The 11450-nt window shown below is 37.9% G+C and overlaps 3 protein-coding genes and 1 long non-coding RNA gene across 5 annotated transcripts in view; 3 read left to right on the top strand and 1 right to left on the bottom strand.

Moving 5' to 3' along the window:
* Window positions 1-129: 129 nt before the first annotated feature.
* On the bottom strand, window positions 130-2410 carry LOC111473626 (small nuclear ribonucleoprotein SmD3b-like). The gene is made up of 5 exons (XM_023119094.1): window positions 2166-2410; window positions 1295-1347; window positions 1119-1185; window positions 971-1027; window positions 130-487 (listed from the first exon to the last, which is right to left on the bottom strand). Exons 1-5 carry the CDS (start codon window positions 2322-2324, stop codon window positions 425-427), a joined length of 399 nt encoding a protein of 132 aa, XP_022974862.1. The 5' UTR covers window positions 2325-2410; the 3' UTR covers window positions 130-424.
* A 711-nt stretch (window positions 2411-3121) lies between these two features.
* Window positions 3122-3481, top strand: LOC111473636. Its single transcript, XR_002715739.1, has 2 exons — window positions 3122-3230; window positions 3327-3481. It is a non-coding gene; the product is annotated as an uncharacterized LOC111473636 (long non-coding RNA).
* A 144-nt stretch (window positions 3482-3625) lies between these two features.
* LOC111473618 (probable acyl-activating enzyme 1, peroxisomal) lies at window positions 3626-6252 on the top strand. Its single transcript, XM_023119082.1, has 3 exons — window positions 3626-3641; window positions 4010-4256; window positions 4576-6252. The coding sequence occupies exons 2-3, from the start codon at window positions 4059-4061 to the stop codon at window positions 6043-6045; spliced, it is 1668 nt and encodes a 555-aa protein (XP_022974850.1). The 5' UTR covers window positions 3626-3641; window positions 4010-4058; the 3' UTR covers window positions 6046-6252.
* Window positions 6253-6701: 449 nt separating this feature from the next.
* LOC111476573 (pentatricopeptide repeat-containing protein At1g76280) overlaps window positions 6702-11450 on the top strand; it is a 7681-nt gene continuing 2932 nt past the window's right edge. Inside the window, exons 1-10 of one of the 2 annotated variants that reach the window (XM_023120288.1) lie at window positions 6702-6853; window positions 6930-6990; window positions 7341-7398; window positions 7676-7866; window positions 8234-8341; window positions 8438-8620; window positions 9155-9655; window positions 9937-10032; window positions 10178-10351; window positions 11158-11385. In XM_023120288.1, coding sequence (XP_022976056.1) covers window positions 6846-6853; window positions 6930-6990; window positions 7341-7398; window positions 7676-7866; window positions 8234-8341; window positions 8438-8620; window positions 9155-9655; window positions 9937-10032; window positions 10178-10351; window positions 11158-11385 — 1608 coding nt within the window. In that variant the 5' untranslated portion in view covers window positions 6702-6845. Of the gene's footprint in view, window positions 6854-6924; window positions 6991-7340; window positions 7399-7670; window positions 7867-8233; window positions 8342-8437; window positions 8621-9154; window positions 9656-9936; window positions 10033-10177; window positions 10352-11157; window positions 11386-11450 lie in introns of those variants that run through there. The other variant, XM_023120289.1, reaches the window with a different exon arrangement.

The raw sequence follows: 11450 nt of genomic DNA, 5'->3' as shown, positions 1-11450 counted from the left end.
AAAAAAAAAAAAAAAAAAAAAAAAAAAAAAAAAAAAACAAATGCCCCTCCCCCTATAAGGGTCTTCTTTGTTTATGAGAGGAATTAACTTAATATTACCTTAACAACAGCCAACGATTAGAGTAGAATAGATGGCACAAAGACAATTCTCCAATGGTGATATAGATGCAAAGAACCTCCGGTACATACATAACAAAGATGAACATGAGGGTAAAAGATTGTTCGATCTCAACATAAAATCGCCTGAAGTAAAAATTAGATTATGTATAATGGTCAATCGCCCACTTTCAACAAAATGAACAACGTACATAGCCTTCTTCAATGTTGAGGATGTCAATAACGGAACTAAAGAAACTTGATGATCAATATTCCAACGGCTCTCTGGGCTTGAACTAAGGATATAACAAACTATATTCATGGTTTCATCACCTTCGGGCAGATGGCACAGCACCCCGACCAGTTGCACCTCCACGGCCAGCAGCTTGAGCCTGAAAAAGAGAGTATGTCTAGTGTTAACTTTTGGAAACTTAAAAAGTGTAATAACATTTTGTAACGCACTCTAGTTGTTTTCCCTCTAAATCTATCCCCAACCTGTTTTTAAACATATAAACTAACAAGAGATTTCACAAGTAATAATCACTTCACCTAACACTATCTGTGGGTTCCTGCGTTTTGTGTGAATGTGCCTAAATTCTGGATGCCTCAAAGAGAGAATTGTGAAGTTCGTAGTGCCATGAAACATTCCCTAACATCTTCCAAATTGATATGATTAAATAGCGATCATATCCTAGTAATTTCAACTTAAGTAGATTCTATATTTCTTGGCAGATATGCACACAAGCAGCGATCAAATCCTTCTCTCATACATGGAAAAATGCACAAGGGGCATGTAAGTTGATCTTCGTACTTATTCAAAATGTGTAGAGGAAATAAATTATCACCGTACTAAAATTAAGCTGCATGGGACTTACTTTAGCTCGCATAGCAACAGCCCTGCCTCTGCCAACACCAAGTGAGGCGCCCTTACCCTTCAGGATTGAAAAAGCATGAGTTAGGAAAAAGAAAAAGCACGCAAGGATTTCATCAGGACTAGATTTCAAAGGATTTAAGTTGAAATACTTTAATTCTAGCATCGAGACGCTTGAACATTGGAGCATTCTTCAGCATGTCTGGTATGACCATAAACCTATCATGCATAAACAGATGTCAGCATGCCAACCAAATCCTGACAAAATCCCTTCGAATAACTAAGAAAGTCATTGGATAGTCTATAATACAGGAGATGGTACAGATACCTGACTTTGCTGCCTCGGATGAAAACATGCTCAAGTTGCGAGACCTTTCCATCCTATAGAAGAAAACACATAAAGTGAGACCTGAAGAACGTGACTCCCAACTATATACATGCAAGCAAAGGGGAAAAACTCGGAGACATTGAACAATAACCATAACATAAGTAGAACACCAACAGATTAAACAAAGAAAATCAGTAAACCTTAATCCATTTGACAATTTTATAGAAATCGTTTACTATCCAATTAACCAATATGAATCTATGATAATGTCGATCTCTCCTATTCAATTTGGTGATTACGAGTTGCATAGCAAGAAAGTTGCAATTAAACAGCGCACTCAGCAGATGAATCGACGTGCACAATTAACATTCGTCTCTAGTTAATTTAATCAATCCTGATCATGCAATCAAGATCGCAATTAGCACTCTTTTCATGTGTTGATGCTTTGCCAATTTTCAGTCTCATTTTACAGTTGTTGCCTTTTGGGTTTGGGACATACCAGTCAGGTCTGGAGTCTAGATGCAATTTTTGTTCCTTATATGTTGAAATTTACCATATAGAGAGTTTTTTGTTCCCGGAAGTTTTCTGGTTCTTCCTAAGCAGATTTTGTATTAAAATTAGTCATAAAAAAAATAAAAATAAAAAGATCGTGGCAGTTGAAGCTATAAATTGTTGGAAACTAAACCAAATTAGGGTTTATAGAAAGTTCAAAAAGCACTTGAACCAGATATTGAAGTACACGGCTTTAGAGATAAAGAAGCAGAACGAACTAAATGAACTAAGGCGAAAACCACAAACATAAAGGTCCAACTATCAGACAAAAGTTGCATAATCTTAAGATGAACAACGAAAAGCAAAAAGAGAGAGGCACCTTAGCAGTGTAGGTGATGTTTTCGAGCTGGCAGTTCCAGTTATCCTCACACTCGATCATACTTCCTCTGTAAAGTTCACCGCTTTTAAGCTCCACGGACACAACGTGACCCGCGGCCTCATGGAGTAGCTTCACTGGGATTCCCAAGCTCCTGCTCATGGCTACTCTCTGCAAATCTCAAATCACCCTCTAAAACCCTAACGCTCCTCCGGCCTCCTATAAGCCTTGAACTTGCAAGGCCAACTAAACGGAAAACGGCGTCGTTACTTTTAGTCGCTTCTCATTCTCTTGATCTAAACGACGTCGTTGTACGGTGTACTTTTCCCCTTTTCGTTTGAAATATTATATAAATAGACTTAAATGAGCCTTCGATTCAATTTTCGTTAATTCGCCTATTAATTTTAACAAAAACAGTCTAATATGAAAGTGAAAAATCAGGATTAAAATTTCAAAATTCTCCCTCTTTTTCATTTATAGGGAAAAAAACTGGACTGAAAGCCCACAACCTCTCCAAAAAAGAAAAGCCCACAGCCCGTTTCTCGCGAATGAGGCCCACTAGAACTACCACTCTTGCTCGTCGAATTTTGCCTCCTGAGCGCGCCAGAATCCAGAGGTCGCGAATCGCAGTTGCCGTCGATCAGTTTCCAGTTGATTTCGCGATTCTCGATTATATGAATTCCTGGTTGAACAGTAATCTTTAAGCGTTTACGTAATGGAATGATTAACTTATGAAGCTCATCTGTAATAAAATTGTGATTCATTTAATTAGGATTCAGTTGTTTCGGTGAGAAATAAAGTTTATGAGATCAACCTTGTTCTTTATTATTTGCAGATTCAATTCTCGAGTTTTTGGATCGATTTATTATCTTCTTTGTGCACTCTTTTTTGTTTATTTTTACAATACTGGAAGTTGAAATGGCAATAGATTACATAAGCATCCTTTTCTCGCAGCACAATGTTTTCTTGCCGATGTCGGGGATAATAATTGTTGTTGATGATGGAAGTCCTGATGGTACTCAAGAAGCTGTGAAACAGTTGCAACGAGTGTATGGAGAAGATCGGATCGTAAGTTCACCGAGGACGTTTCTGCATTTGTTGCAGCGCAGATATAATCATCATCTTGTTCTGTTTACTCGTTTAGTTTTTTGATTTCCCGTGCAGCTATTGAGAGTCAGACCTGGGAATGTTGTACGACTTCTTCTTTTGAAAATATCACAGATCTGATGAATGATTCATTTCAGGAACGGGTTACTGTCACGGTCTGAAGCATGCAACTGGTAATTTTGGTGTTATAATGGATGCGAACTTATCTCACCGTGCAAGGTTGTTTTTAGTCTGAAAACAAGATTCTATTATTGGATTTGGGATTTAGTTCCAATCTGCTGCAATGTGATTACCATTTCAGTATGTAAAGGTCTCTCATACCTTCCGGTCACCAGATGATGCACAAATGTAGTGAATTTATTGAGTTGCCAGGTAACTTCTTGTTTTATTTCAACCCTCTGTGAATTTATTGTTAACTTCTTGAACTTTTGAAAAAATAAAAATGATGTTTTAAAATAAAAACAAAACGCAATCACAAAATTGAGACTGAGAGTAATTTAATTTTTATTTTAAGTAATTGTATTTGATCTTGGGTGAGCTAAATATGTTGTTATTATGTTTCACAGAAAAATCCAAATGATTGGCATCAATGAAGAGGAAGCCGAAACCGACGACTCGGAATGGACAGATCTAGACGCTAGTCCCATTCACACCCCATTCCTTTAGTCATCTTCCGCCTCTCCTTTCTCCCTTTAATCTCATTATCTTCACGTGGCGAATACGCTGCGTTTCTCTTGCAGTTGCACAGCAGGAGAATCGCATGCTCATTGATTCTTCTCTGCAAAATCCATGGACGGAATGGACCGCTGCTCGGCCAATTACGTTCCTCTCACTCCAATCACCTTCTTGGAGCGCTCCGCCGCGGTCTACGGCGACCGGATTTCTCTCGCCTATGGACGTGTTCAATACACTTGGAGAGAGACGCTTTTGCGATGTACCAGGCTCGCTTCTGCTCTTGTTCGAATGGGAATCGCTCGCGGAGATGTGGTCTGTATTTACAACTCTCCTTCTTTCATTCTTAGTATCTGAATATGGCTTTTTATGCAGATCTAGAAATTATTTGGTCTGCGAGTTACATCGATGCCATTGTTTATGATGTTGTTCTTTACTTGCGATGATTTCAAGCTTACGGATCTGATTTTGTGTTGACGATAGTAGTTATTCTGATGGTTGAACTCCGGTTCCTTTCTTATTATGATCAATAGTGAATCTATAGTTTTGAGGTCTTTGAGGTATTTGGTTAGATTAATCTTTTTCTGCACATTTCTCGGCTAATTTTGCGGCGAATTACGATTCTCTCGAGCAGGTTGCTGCCTTGGCACCGAATATTCCAGCTATGTACGAGCTACATTTTGCTGTACCGATGGCTGGTGCAGTTCTTTGCTCCCTCAACGTACGCCATGATGCGGCAATGGTTTCTACACTGTTGAGCCATTCGGAAGCTAAAATCATTGTTGTAGATTACCAGTTTGAACATATTGTAATGGGAGCAATTAAAGCTATGTCCGAAAGGAGAGAAAAGATACCTCTTGTTGTCATTATTAATGAATATGATCAGCCACCTTCCTACATCGACAGAGAGGGCTCTGCTTCAGAATATCTAGAGTTTGAGAGCCTTTTAGAGTCTGGAAAACTCGATTTCAAGATCAGGCGGCCTAAATATGAATTGGATCCAATTGCTCTTAATTATACTTCTGGCACAACATCAAGGCCAAAAGGTGTTATTTACTCCCATAGAGGTGCATATCTCAATGCTCTTTCTGCAGTTCTTCTGAATGATATGTGCTCACTCCCTGTGTATCTGTGGGTTGTTCCAATGTTCCACTGCAATGGATGGAGCTTAACTTGGGGCGTGGCTGCACAGAGCGGCACAAACATCTGCCAGAGAAACGTGAGTGCTAAAGAAATTTTTGAAAATATCTCTCTGCATAAGGTTACTCATATGGGCGGTGCACCTACTGTCTTAAACATGATTATCAATGCACCAACAAGCGAACAGAAGCCCCTTCCACGGAAGGTAACCATGATGACTGGTGGCGCTCCGCCGCCTTCCCATGTTCTTTTTAAGATGAGAGCAATGGGATTCCTGATTGTCCATGCATATGGTTTGACCGAAACTTATGGGCCAGCAACAGTTTGCTCTTGGAAACCAGAATGGGATTCACTCCCTCAAGATAAACAGGCAAAGCTAACTTCTCGCCAAGGATTGCAGCATGTTGGGCTAGAGGAAGTGGACATAAAGGATCCTGTCACCATGGAGAGTGCTCCAGCCGATGGAAAAACCATTGGTGAAGTTATGGTCAGAGGCAACACTGTGATGAGTGGATACTTAAAAGATCTCAAAGCTACACGGGAAGCCTTCAATGGCGGATGGTTTCGAAGTGGGGACTTGGGGGTGAGGCACCCTGATGGTTACATAGAACTGAAGGACCGTTCTAAGGACATAATCATTTCTGGGGGAGAGAATATTAGCTCGATTGAGGTGGAGTCTGTTCTTTTCAGCCATCCATCAGTTCTTGAAGCTGCTGTTGTGGGAAGACCTGATGACCGCTGGGGTGAAACTCCATGTGCATTTGTGAAGCTCAAAGATGGGTGCAGTGCCAGTGAAGAAGATATTATAAAATTCTGCAGAGAACACCTGCCTCACTACATGGCTCCGCGAAGTGTGGTGTTCAAAGATTTGCCAAAAACTTCGACAGGGAAAACTCAGAAGTTTATTCTCAAGGAGGAGGCCAAGGCCATGGGTAGCCTTCCAAAACAGACCAGCAAACTGTAATAATCGAGGCTCGGTTGGTATCAGTTGACACCTTCACTCATTAAGTGGCATTTAATGTTGTTGTACTTTCGGCTTTTACAGCCTCAGGGAAATTAAGTCGTCGTAGTGGTGTGAATTGTATGGTACATATTTATTACTTCCTATGTAACCTTTGTTTACATTTTTCTTACAAAATGTTTAAATCTATTTTAATCTCACGTTTTAACACGTTCAAAATTCAGTTTAAAATATTTTGTAGACAACAGATTCCCATTCTCGCTTTTACTTATGATATATAAATAAATTTACAGATTAGTTTATGGATTTTCATTTTTTATTCAGGGATATATTAACACAAAATTAAAAAAAAAAATTAGATTTCCATTATACATGAAATTGAATTTCATATTTTATACTTATGATCTACATTGAAAGATAGTTTTAATAGCTTAAAAATTAAATAAATTAGACTAACTCTGCAATTTAACACGTAAATGGTGGATGGACAATAAACTGATGGCCTAATTTGCAATTATTTATTTTTATTTTACATTCAAATTACCAAAACAAGTCATCATCTGGATAGAATATTTAATCGTGATTATTTTTTTCAAACAATTTGTCGAAACTATCATTTCTTTCGATAGAAAAAAGAAAAAGAAAAAAAACCCTACTTTTGCACGAACTGTATACTCCAAGACTTGATTTACATTTCTTTCAAGACTTGATTTTTGCACGAACTCATGGCCCTGTCCGTATTGCCACTGCACTCGAAATCTGGTCTTTACTAAGCCTTTGTCGCCGTCTTTGCGGGGAAGACAATGCACAGGCAAGTACAATTCTTCCCGGGTAACGATAGCAGTTACAGATGCCTTAACCTCGTTTCCCCTCTGCATTTTTCTCAGGGCAAGGCTTCGTTTGGGATCCATAGCTGACTCTCTATACAGATTCAGGCCACACGAACATGTAAGTATCTTCAGTTCGGAAGTGTGGCTGGATTTTATAATTTTGAATTTGTTATCTTGGAAGAAGAAGAAAAGGAGTAGGAAGCTGACTTAAGGGGCTAGCTCGTTCAGCTAGTGCATAATTTTTATTGTTAGAATTTCTAAACACGGCCATTGCGAACAATGAACTTATAATTGGTTTAGCATTTGTGCAAATTAGTCATTCTTGTATACCTGTGGCCGCCCTAATGTAATAGGGCGAATTAGTTGTCTAGTAAGATTAGTCAAGATGCACTCGCCTGAAAACTAGCCATTTAGGAATTCCCAGTGAATCTTGTGAGTTTTCATTTATTCTCCTTACTGCGTCGACAGGGGCGAAAACAGGATGCAAATAAGATGGTATTCCGTCGAGCTCTTCTCATCTCCCAAGGTAATTTATGCCAAATAAGTTGTTTGAACTTGGAATACGTCCTGCTTTGCTAAATGAGTGCATCAATTTTGTTTCTTTAACGTAGTATGTTATATTGGTCTTCTTATGTTTGTCTACAACTCAAAACTTTGAAAATAGTTTGTTATATGCTATCTTTTCAGGCGGGACAGATTGTCAAATTTCACGTATGTCATGAATGCATAGATCAAAATTGCAAAACTTTTTAAAAATCACCATCTCTTGTGGAAAATGTTGACATATTAATGTTTCAGTGTAGGTATTGAATATTTGGGAAATGAAGCCGAGTCAACTAAGTTCATGCAGAGACAGATTGTCGATGCACTTCGAGTGGGCGATAGAAGTAGTGCTTCCAATCTGCTCATGGAACTTGGCCAGGAAAAACACTCTTTAACTGCAGATAATTTTGTTGGCATTTTGAGCTACTGTGCAAGATCACCTGATCCACTGGTAGTTCTTGCGTTCTTTGTTATCCTCTTGATGTTTAAAATAATAATGTCGAACTAGGAAACAACCTTTCTTCTAACTAATATTATATGTTTGTAACTTCGATCAGTTTCGATTTAGTCTTCACCTTTTATGGCTACAATTTTCACTCTCCTCAAGTAAGTAAAAATGGATTGGGGTTGAAGTTCAGAATAATAATGTTGTTTAGTGCATCTATCTAAGAATATAATGTGCTTCTGGCATGCCTATATTTCACTTGCATATCTTATGCTAGTATGGGAAAAAAAGAATGATGATGACCTTATAATTTTCTAGCGACTGATGAGTGTGCTGAAGCCTAAGGCTACATACATATTTATTTTTCTTGCAGTTTGTCATGGAAACTTGGAAAATAATGGAAGAAAGGGGAGTTTTTCTGGATAACACATGCACTTTACTTATGATAAAAGCACTCTGTAAGGGCGGTTACTTGGATGAGGTATAAACATGTTATACATAAACTGTGTATGCAATATTTTGCTCTCACATCAAGTTGCACTATTAACAACAGTTTTCTCCTCTTGTAATAACATAGGCATTTGGTCTAATAAGTTTCCTGGCAGAAAGTCGTGTCATGTTTCCTGTTCTGCCTGTGTACAATCTTTTCTTGAGAGCCTGTGGCAAAAGGCAAAGTACGGTTCATGTTAGTCAATGTTTGGATATGATGGATCGCAGAATGGTCGGGAAGAATGAAGCTACATATTCTGAGCTACTCAAGGTTTGCAAGGAACCTGATTCCTTTTCATTTGTATAAGCTATATTTCAAGATAGTTTATTTCTTAGAGTTCTTATGAACTCGTGATCATCATCAGGATACCTACAATTTCTCTTATGCATTTTACTTCTACACCAAAATTGGATCGATCATAGGCATCTTAGTATCAATCTTTTCAGTAAAAATAAATTAAAATTTGTTGTGGATTCGATTCTAAATTTCTAAATGTATACTCAACTGTCCATGCACTCTTGTTTAGTGTGATAAGAACATATTGATTCATAAAAAAGTATCTCTTCAGAATAAAAGGATCATGGGATTGATTCTCTGGTCATTGACCTCCTCTAAACATTGTCTCCTGTTTCAATCGCATTATGCCTTTTGGCAGGAAAGTTTCTGCTATAAGGGTATTGTTACATCATATATGTACCTGTAATCCTTGTATTGCTGTTTTGAGAATGTATTTTTGATGTAGTGAATCTGAATTCTCTAATTTATTTATAGTGAATGAATATTAAGCTTTCTTTTCTCAATCAGGTTGCAGTTGGTCAGAAAAACTTGTCTTCTGTGCATGAAATTTGGACAGACTTTGTAAAAAATTACAGTCCAAGTGTTTTATCTCTAAGAAAATTTATATGGTCTTATACAAGGCTGGGAGACCTAAAATCTGCATACACTGCACTGCAAAAGATGGTGACTTTGGTTATTGGAGCCGCAGGACAAAAGTTATCCTCTTTAGAATTGGACATTCCTGTACCCTTAAGAACTGAATTCTATCATGACAATTTTAATTTCGAGGAAAATGGACCTTCTACCGATGAGTTATACTGTAAGAAAGTTGTCCCCTGTGAAGGTGACATATGGCAATTTTCTGTTAATGGTATGAAATGTGGAGAAGTTGAAAGTGGTCGATTAACTTTGCCAAGCAATTACAGAAGCAATTTTGTTATGAAGGTTTTGAGGTGGTCTTTCAATGATGTGATATGTGCATGTGCGCGTACTAGGAACTGTGGTCTTGCAGAGCAGCTAATGCAACAGGTCTTATTTCTTTCTTCGAGATCATTTTTGTTTGATTATATAGCCAATGGGTACAATAGTTGCAACTAAATAAGATAATTTTTTCATAATTTTATCTCTTGTTACTGCCATAATAGTTGCAATCTTAAATTGTTCATACTTTCTTGGTCTTGCTCATTACTGCATTATTAGTGAAATGATATTTTGTATTTGGTTACTTGTACCTTATGTTCATATTTTTACACTTTATTTAGTTTAGCATTTCATGTGTACTGACAACACTAGGGTTCATTTCTTTGAAGATGCATGAACTGGGATTGCAACCTTCGTCCCACACATTTGATGGTTTTGTTAGGTCAGTTGTTTCAGAGAGAGGTTTCAGTGATGGCATTAAAATAGTAAGTTACTTAAGCTTTCGTTAGATCTTGATTATCATTACAAGATGTCTTCTACTTTTTAATGGAAAATGTATTGTCTTTATTTTAATTATGCGGCCAATGATGTATCGTTTCCCTCAACCCCAAAAAAAACCCTCCTTTTCAGTTAAAAATAATGCAACAGAGGAAATTGAAGCCATATGATTCAACTCTTGCTGCTGTTTCGATAAGTTGTAGCAAGGCGCTAGAACTTGATTTGGCTGAGGCTCTACTTGAACAAATTTCAGCTTGCGTGTACCCACACCCCTTCAATGCATTTCTTTCAGCATGTGACATGATGGTAAGTTCTATTTTTTTCTCTTGATAAGAAACTGAGTTTTTATTGAGAAAAAGGAAGGAATTTATAAGTGCATACAAAAAACAAGCCCACAAATGGAAGCCTCAACTACAAGAAAGGACTCCAATCCAGAAGATGGATTGGAATGACGCCAAGCTGATAATTACAGAAAAGAAAAGAAAAAAAAACGAAAGTCCATAAGCACGCATTAAATTACACCCTCCCACTCCCCCTTCAAAGTCCTGTCAACCCCCTAAAAGTTTTACCATTGCTCTCGAGCCACACTCCTCATAAGATAGCAAAACAACAAGCCTACCACAAAACTCTCCCTTTTATCCCAATTTAACAATTTTAAGGCGTAACTTCTTATTGTAGTTGCTTTTTATTTGCTATATGTTCTCAATTTTCTGAAGTTTGCAATTACACGATTTTTAACCTGCTGCAAACACAAAGCTGATGCTAGTATGCTACTATGCTACTCTGGATCCTTAAGTAGTTGGAAAGTAGCTTTAAGTGTCTGGTAGAATTATTGTGAAAGGATCTAAATATGTTTTATTCCAACTTATAATTTGAAATTTTGTTGGCATCTGATACAACAATGGTATTACTTATATTTTCTTCTGGGTAGGGTACCATTGATTTGTGTCATTGGAGAATTTAAATTATAGATGCAATCAAGTTTTATAGGATATAATGGACCTGCCTAATGAAAGCTTTTATGATGATATATTAGTTTGTGCACCATATAGTTCTGCAGCACTTGGTTGCATTAGTTGAGCCCAACTCAGATTGTGTGATCCTTATTGCAGGATCAGCCAGAACGTGCCATGCGTATGTTGGCTAAAATGAAACAAATGGAGGTGCTTCCAGATGTGAAGACCTATGAGCTTTTATATTCATTATTTGGTAACGTGAATGCTCCATACGAGGAGGGCAACAGATTGTCACAGGTGGATGCTGCAAAAAGGATACGCATGATAGAGATGGATATGGAGAAACATGGGATCCAACACAGTCATTTCTCTATGATGAATTTGGTAAGACTCTCTCTCGCTCTCTCTCCCTTCCTTTCTACCACAAAAAGGGGGGGGGGGGGGGGGGG

This window comes from Cucurbita maxima, unplaced genomic scaffold (genome assembly GCF_002738345.1).
Source record: "Cucurbita maxima cultivar Rimu unplaced genomic scaffold, Cmax_1.0 Cma_Scf00003, whole genome shotgun sequence".
Classification (NCBI taxonomy): Eukaryota; Viridiplantae; Streptophyta; class Magnoliopsida; order Cucurbitales; family Cucurbitaceae; genus Cucurbita; species Cucurbita maxima.
Note: the sequence above shows the minus strand (reverse complement) of the source record. Positions and strands in the feature narration are given on the sequence as shown.

Bases quoted from the DNA above. Each gene is read 5' to 3' on its own strand.
- LOC111473618 (XM_023119082.1), top strand. From the start codon at position 4,059: ATGGACGGAATGGACCGCTGCTCGGCCAATTACGTTCCTCTCACTCCA. The intron at 4,257-4,575 runs GTCTGTATTTAC...TCTCTCGAGCAG, and splicing joins GAATCGCTCGCGGAGATGTG to GTTGCTGCCTTGGCACCGAA.
- LOC111473626 (XM_023119094.1), bottom strand. From the start codon at position 2,324: ATGAGCAGGAGCTTGGGAATCCCAGTGAAGCTACTCCATGAGGCCGCG. The intron at 1,186-1,294 runs GTATCTGTACCA...TATGCATGATAG, and splicing joins ATCCGAGGCAGCAAAGTCAG to GTTTATGGTCATACCAGACA. The intron at 1,028-1,118 runs GTATTTCAACTT...TCAATCCTGAAG, and splicing joins GTCTCGATGCTAGAATTAAA to GGTAAGGGCGCCTCACTTGG.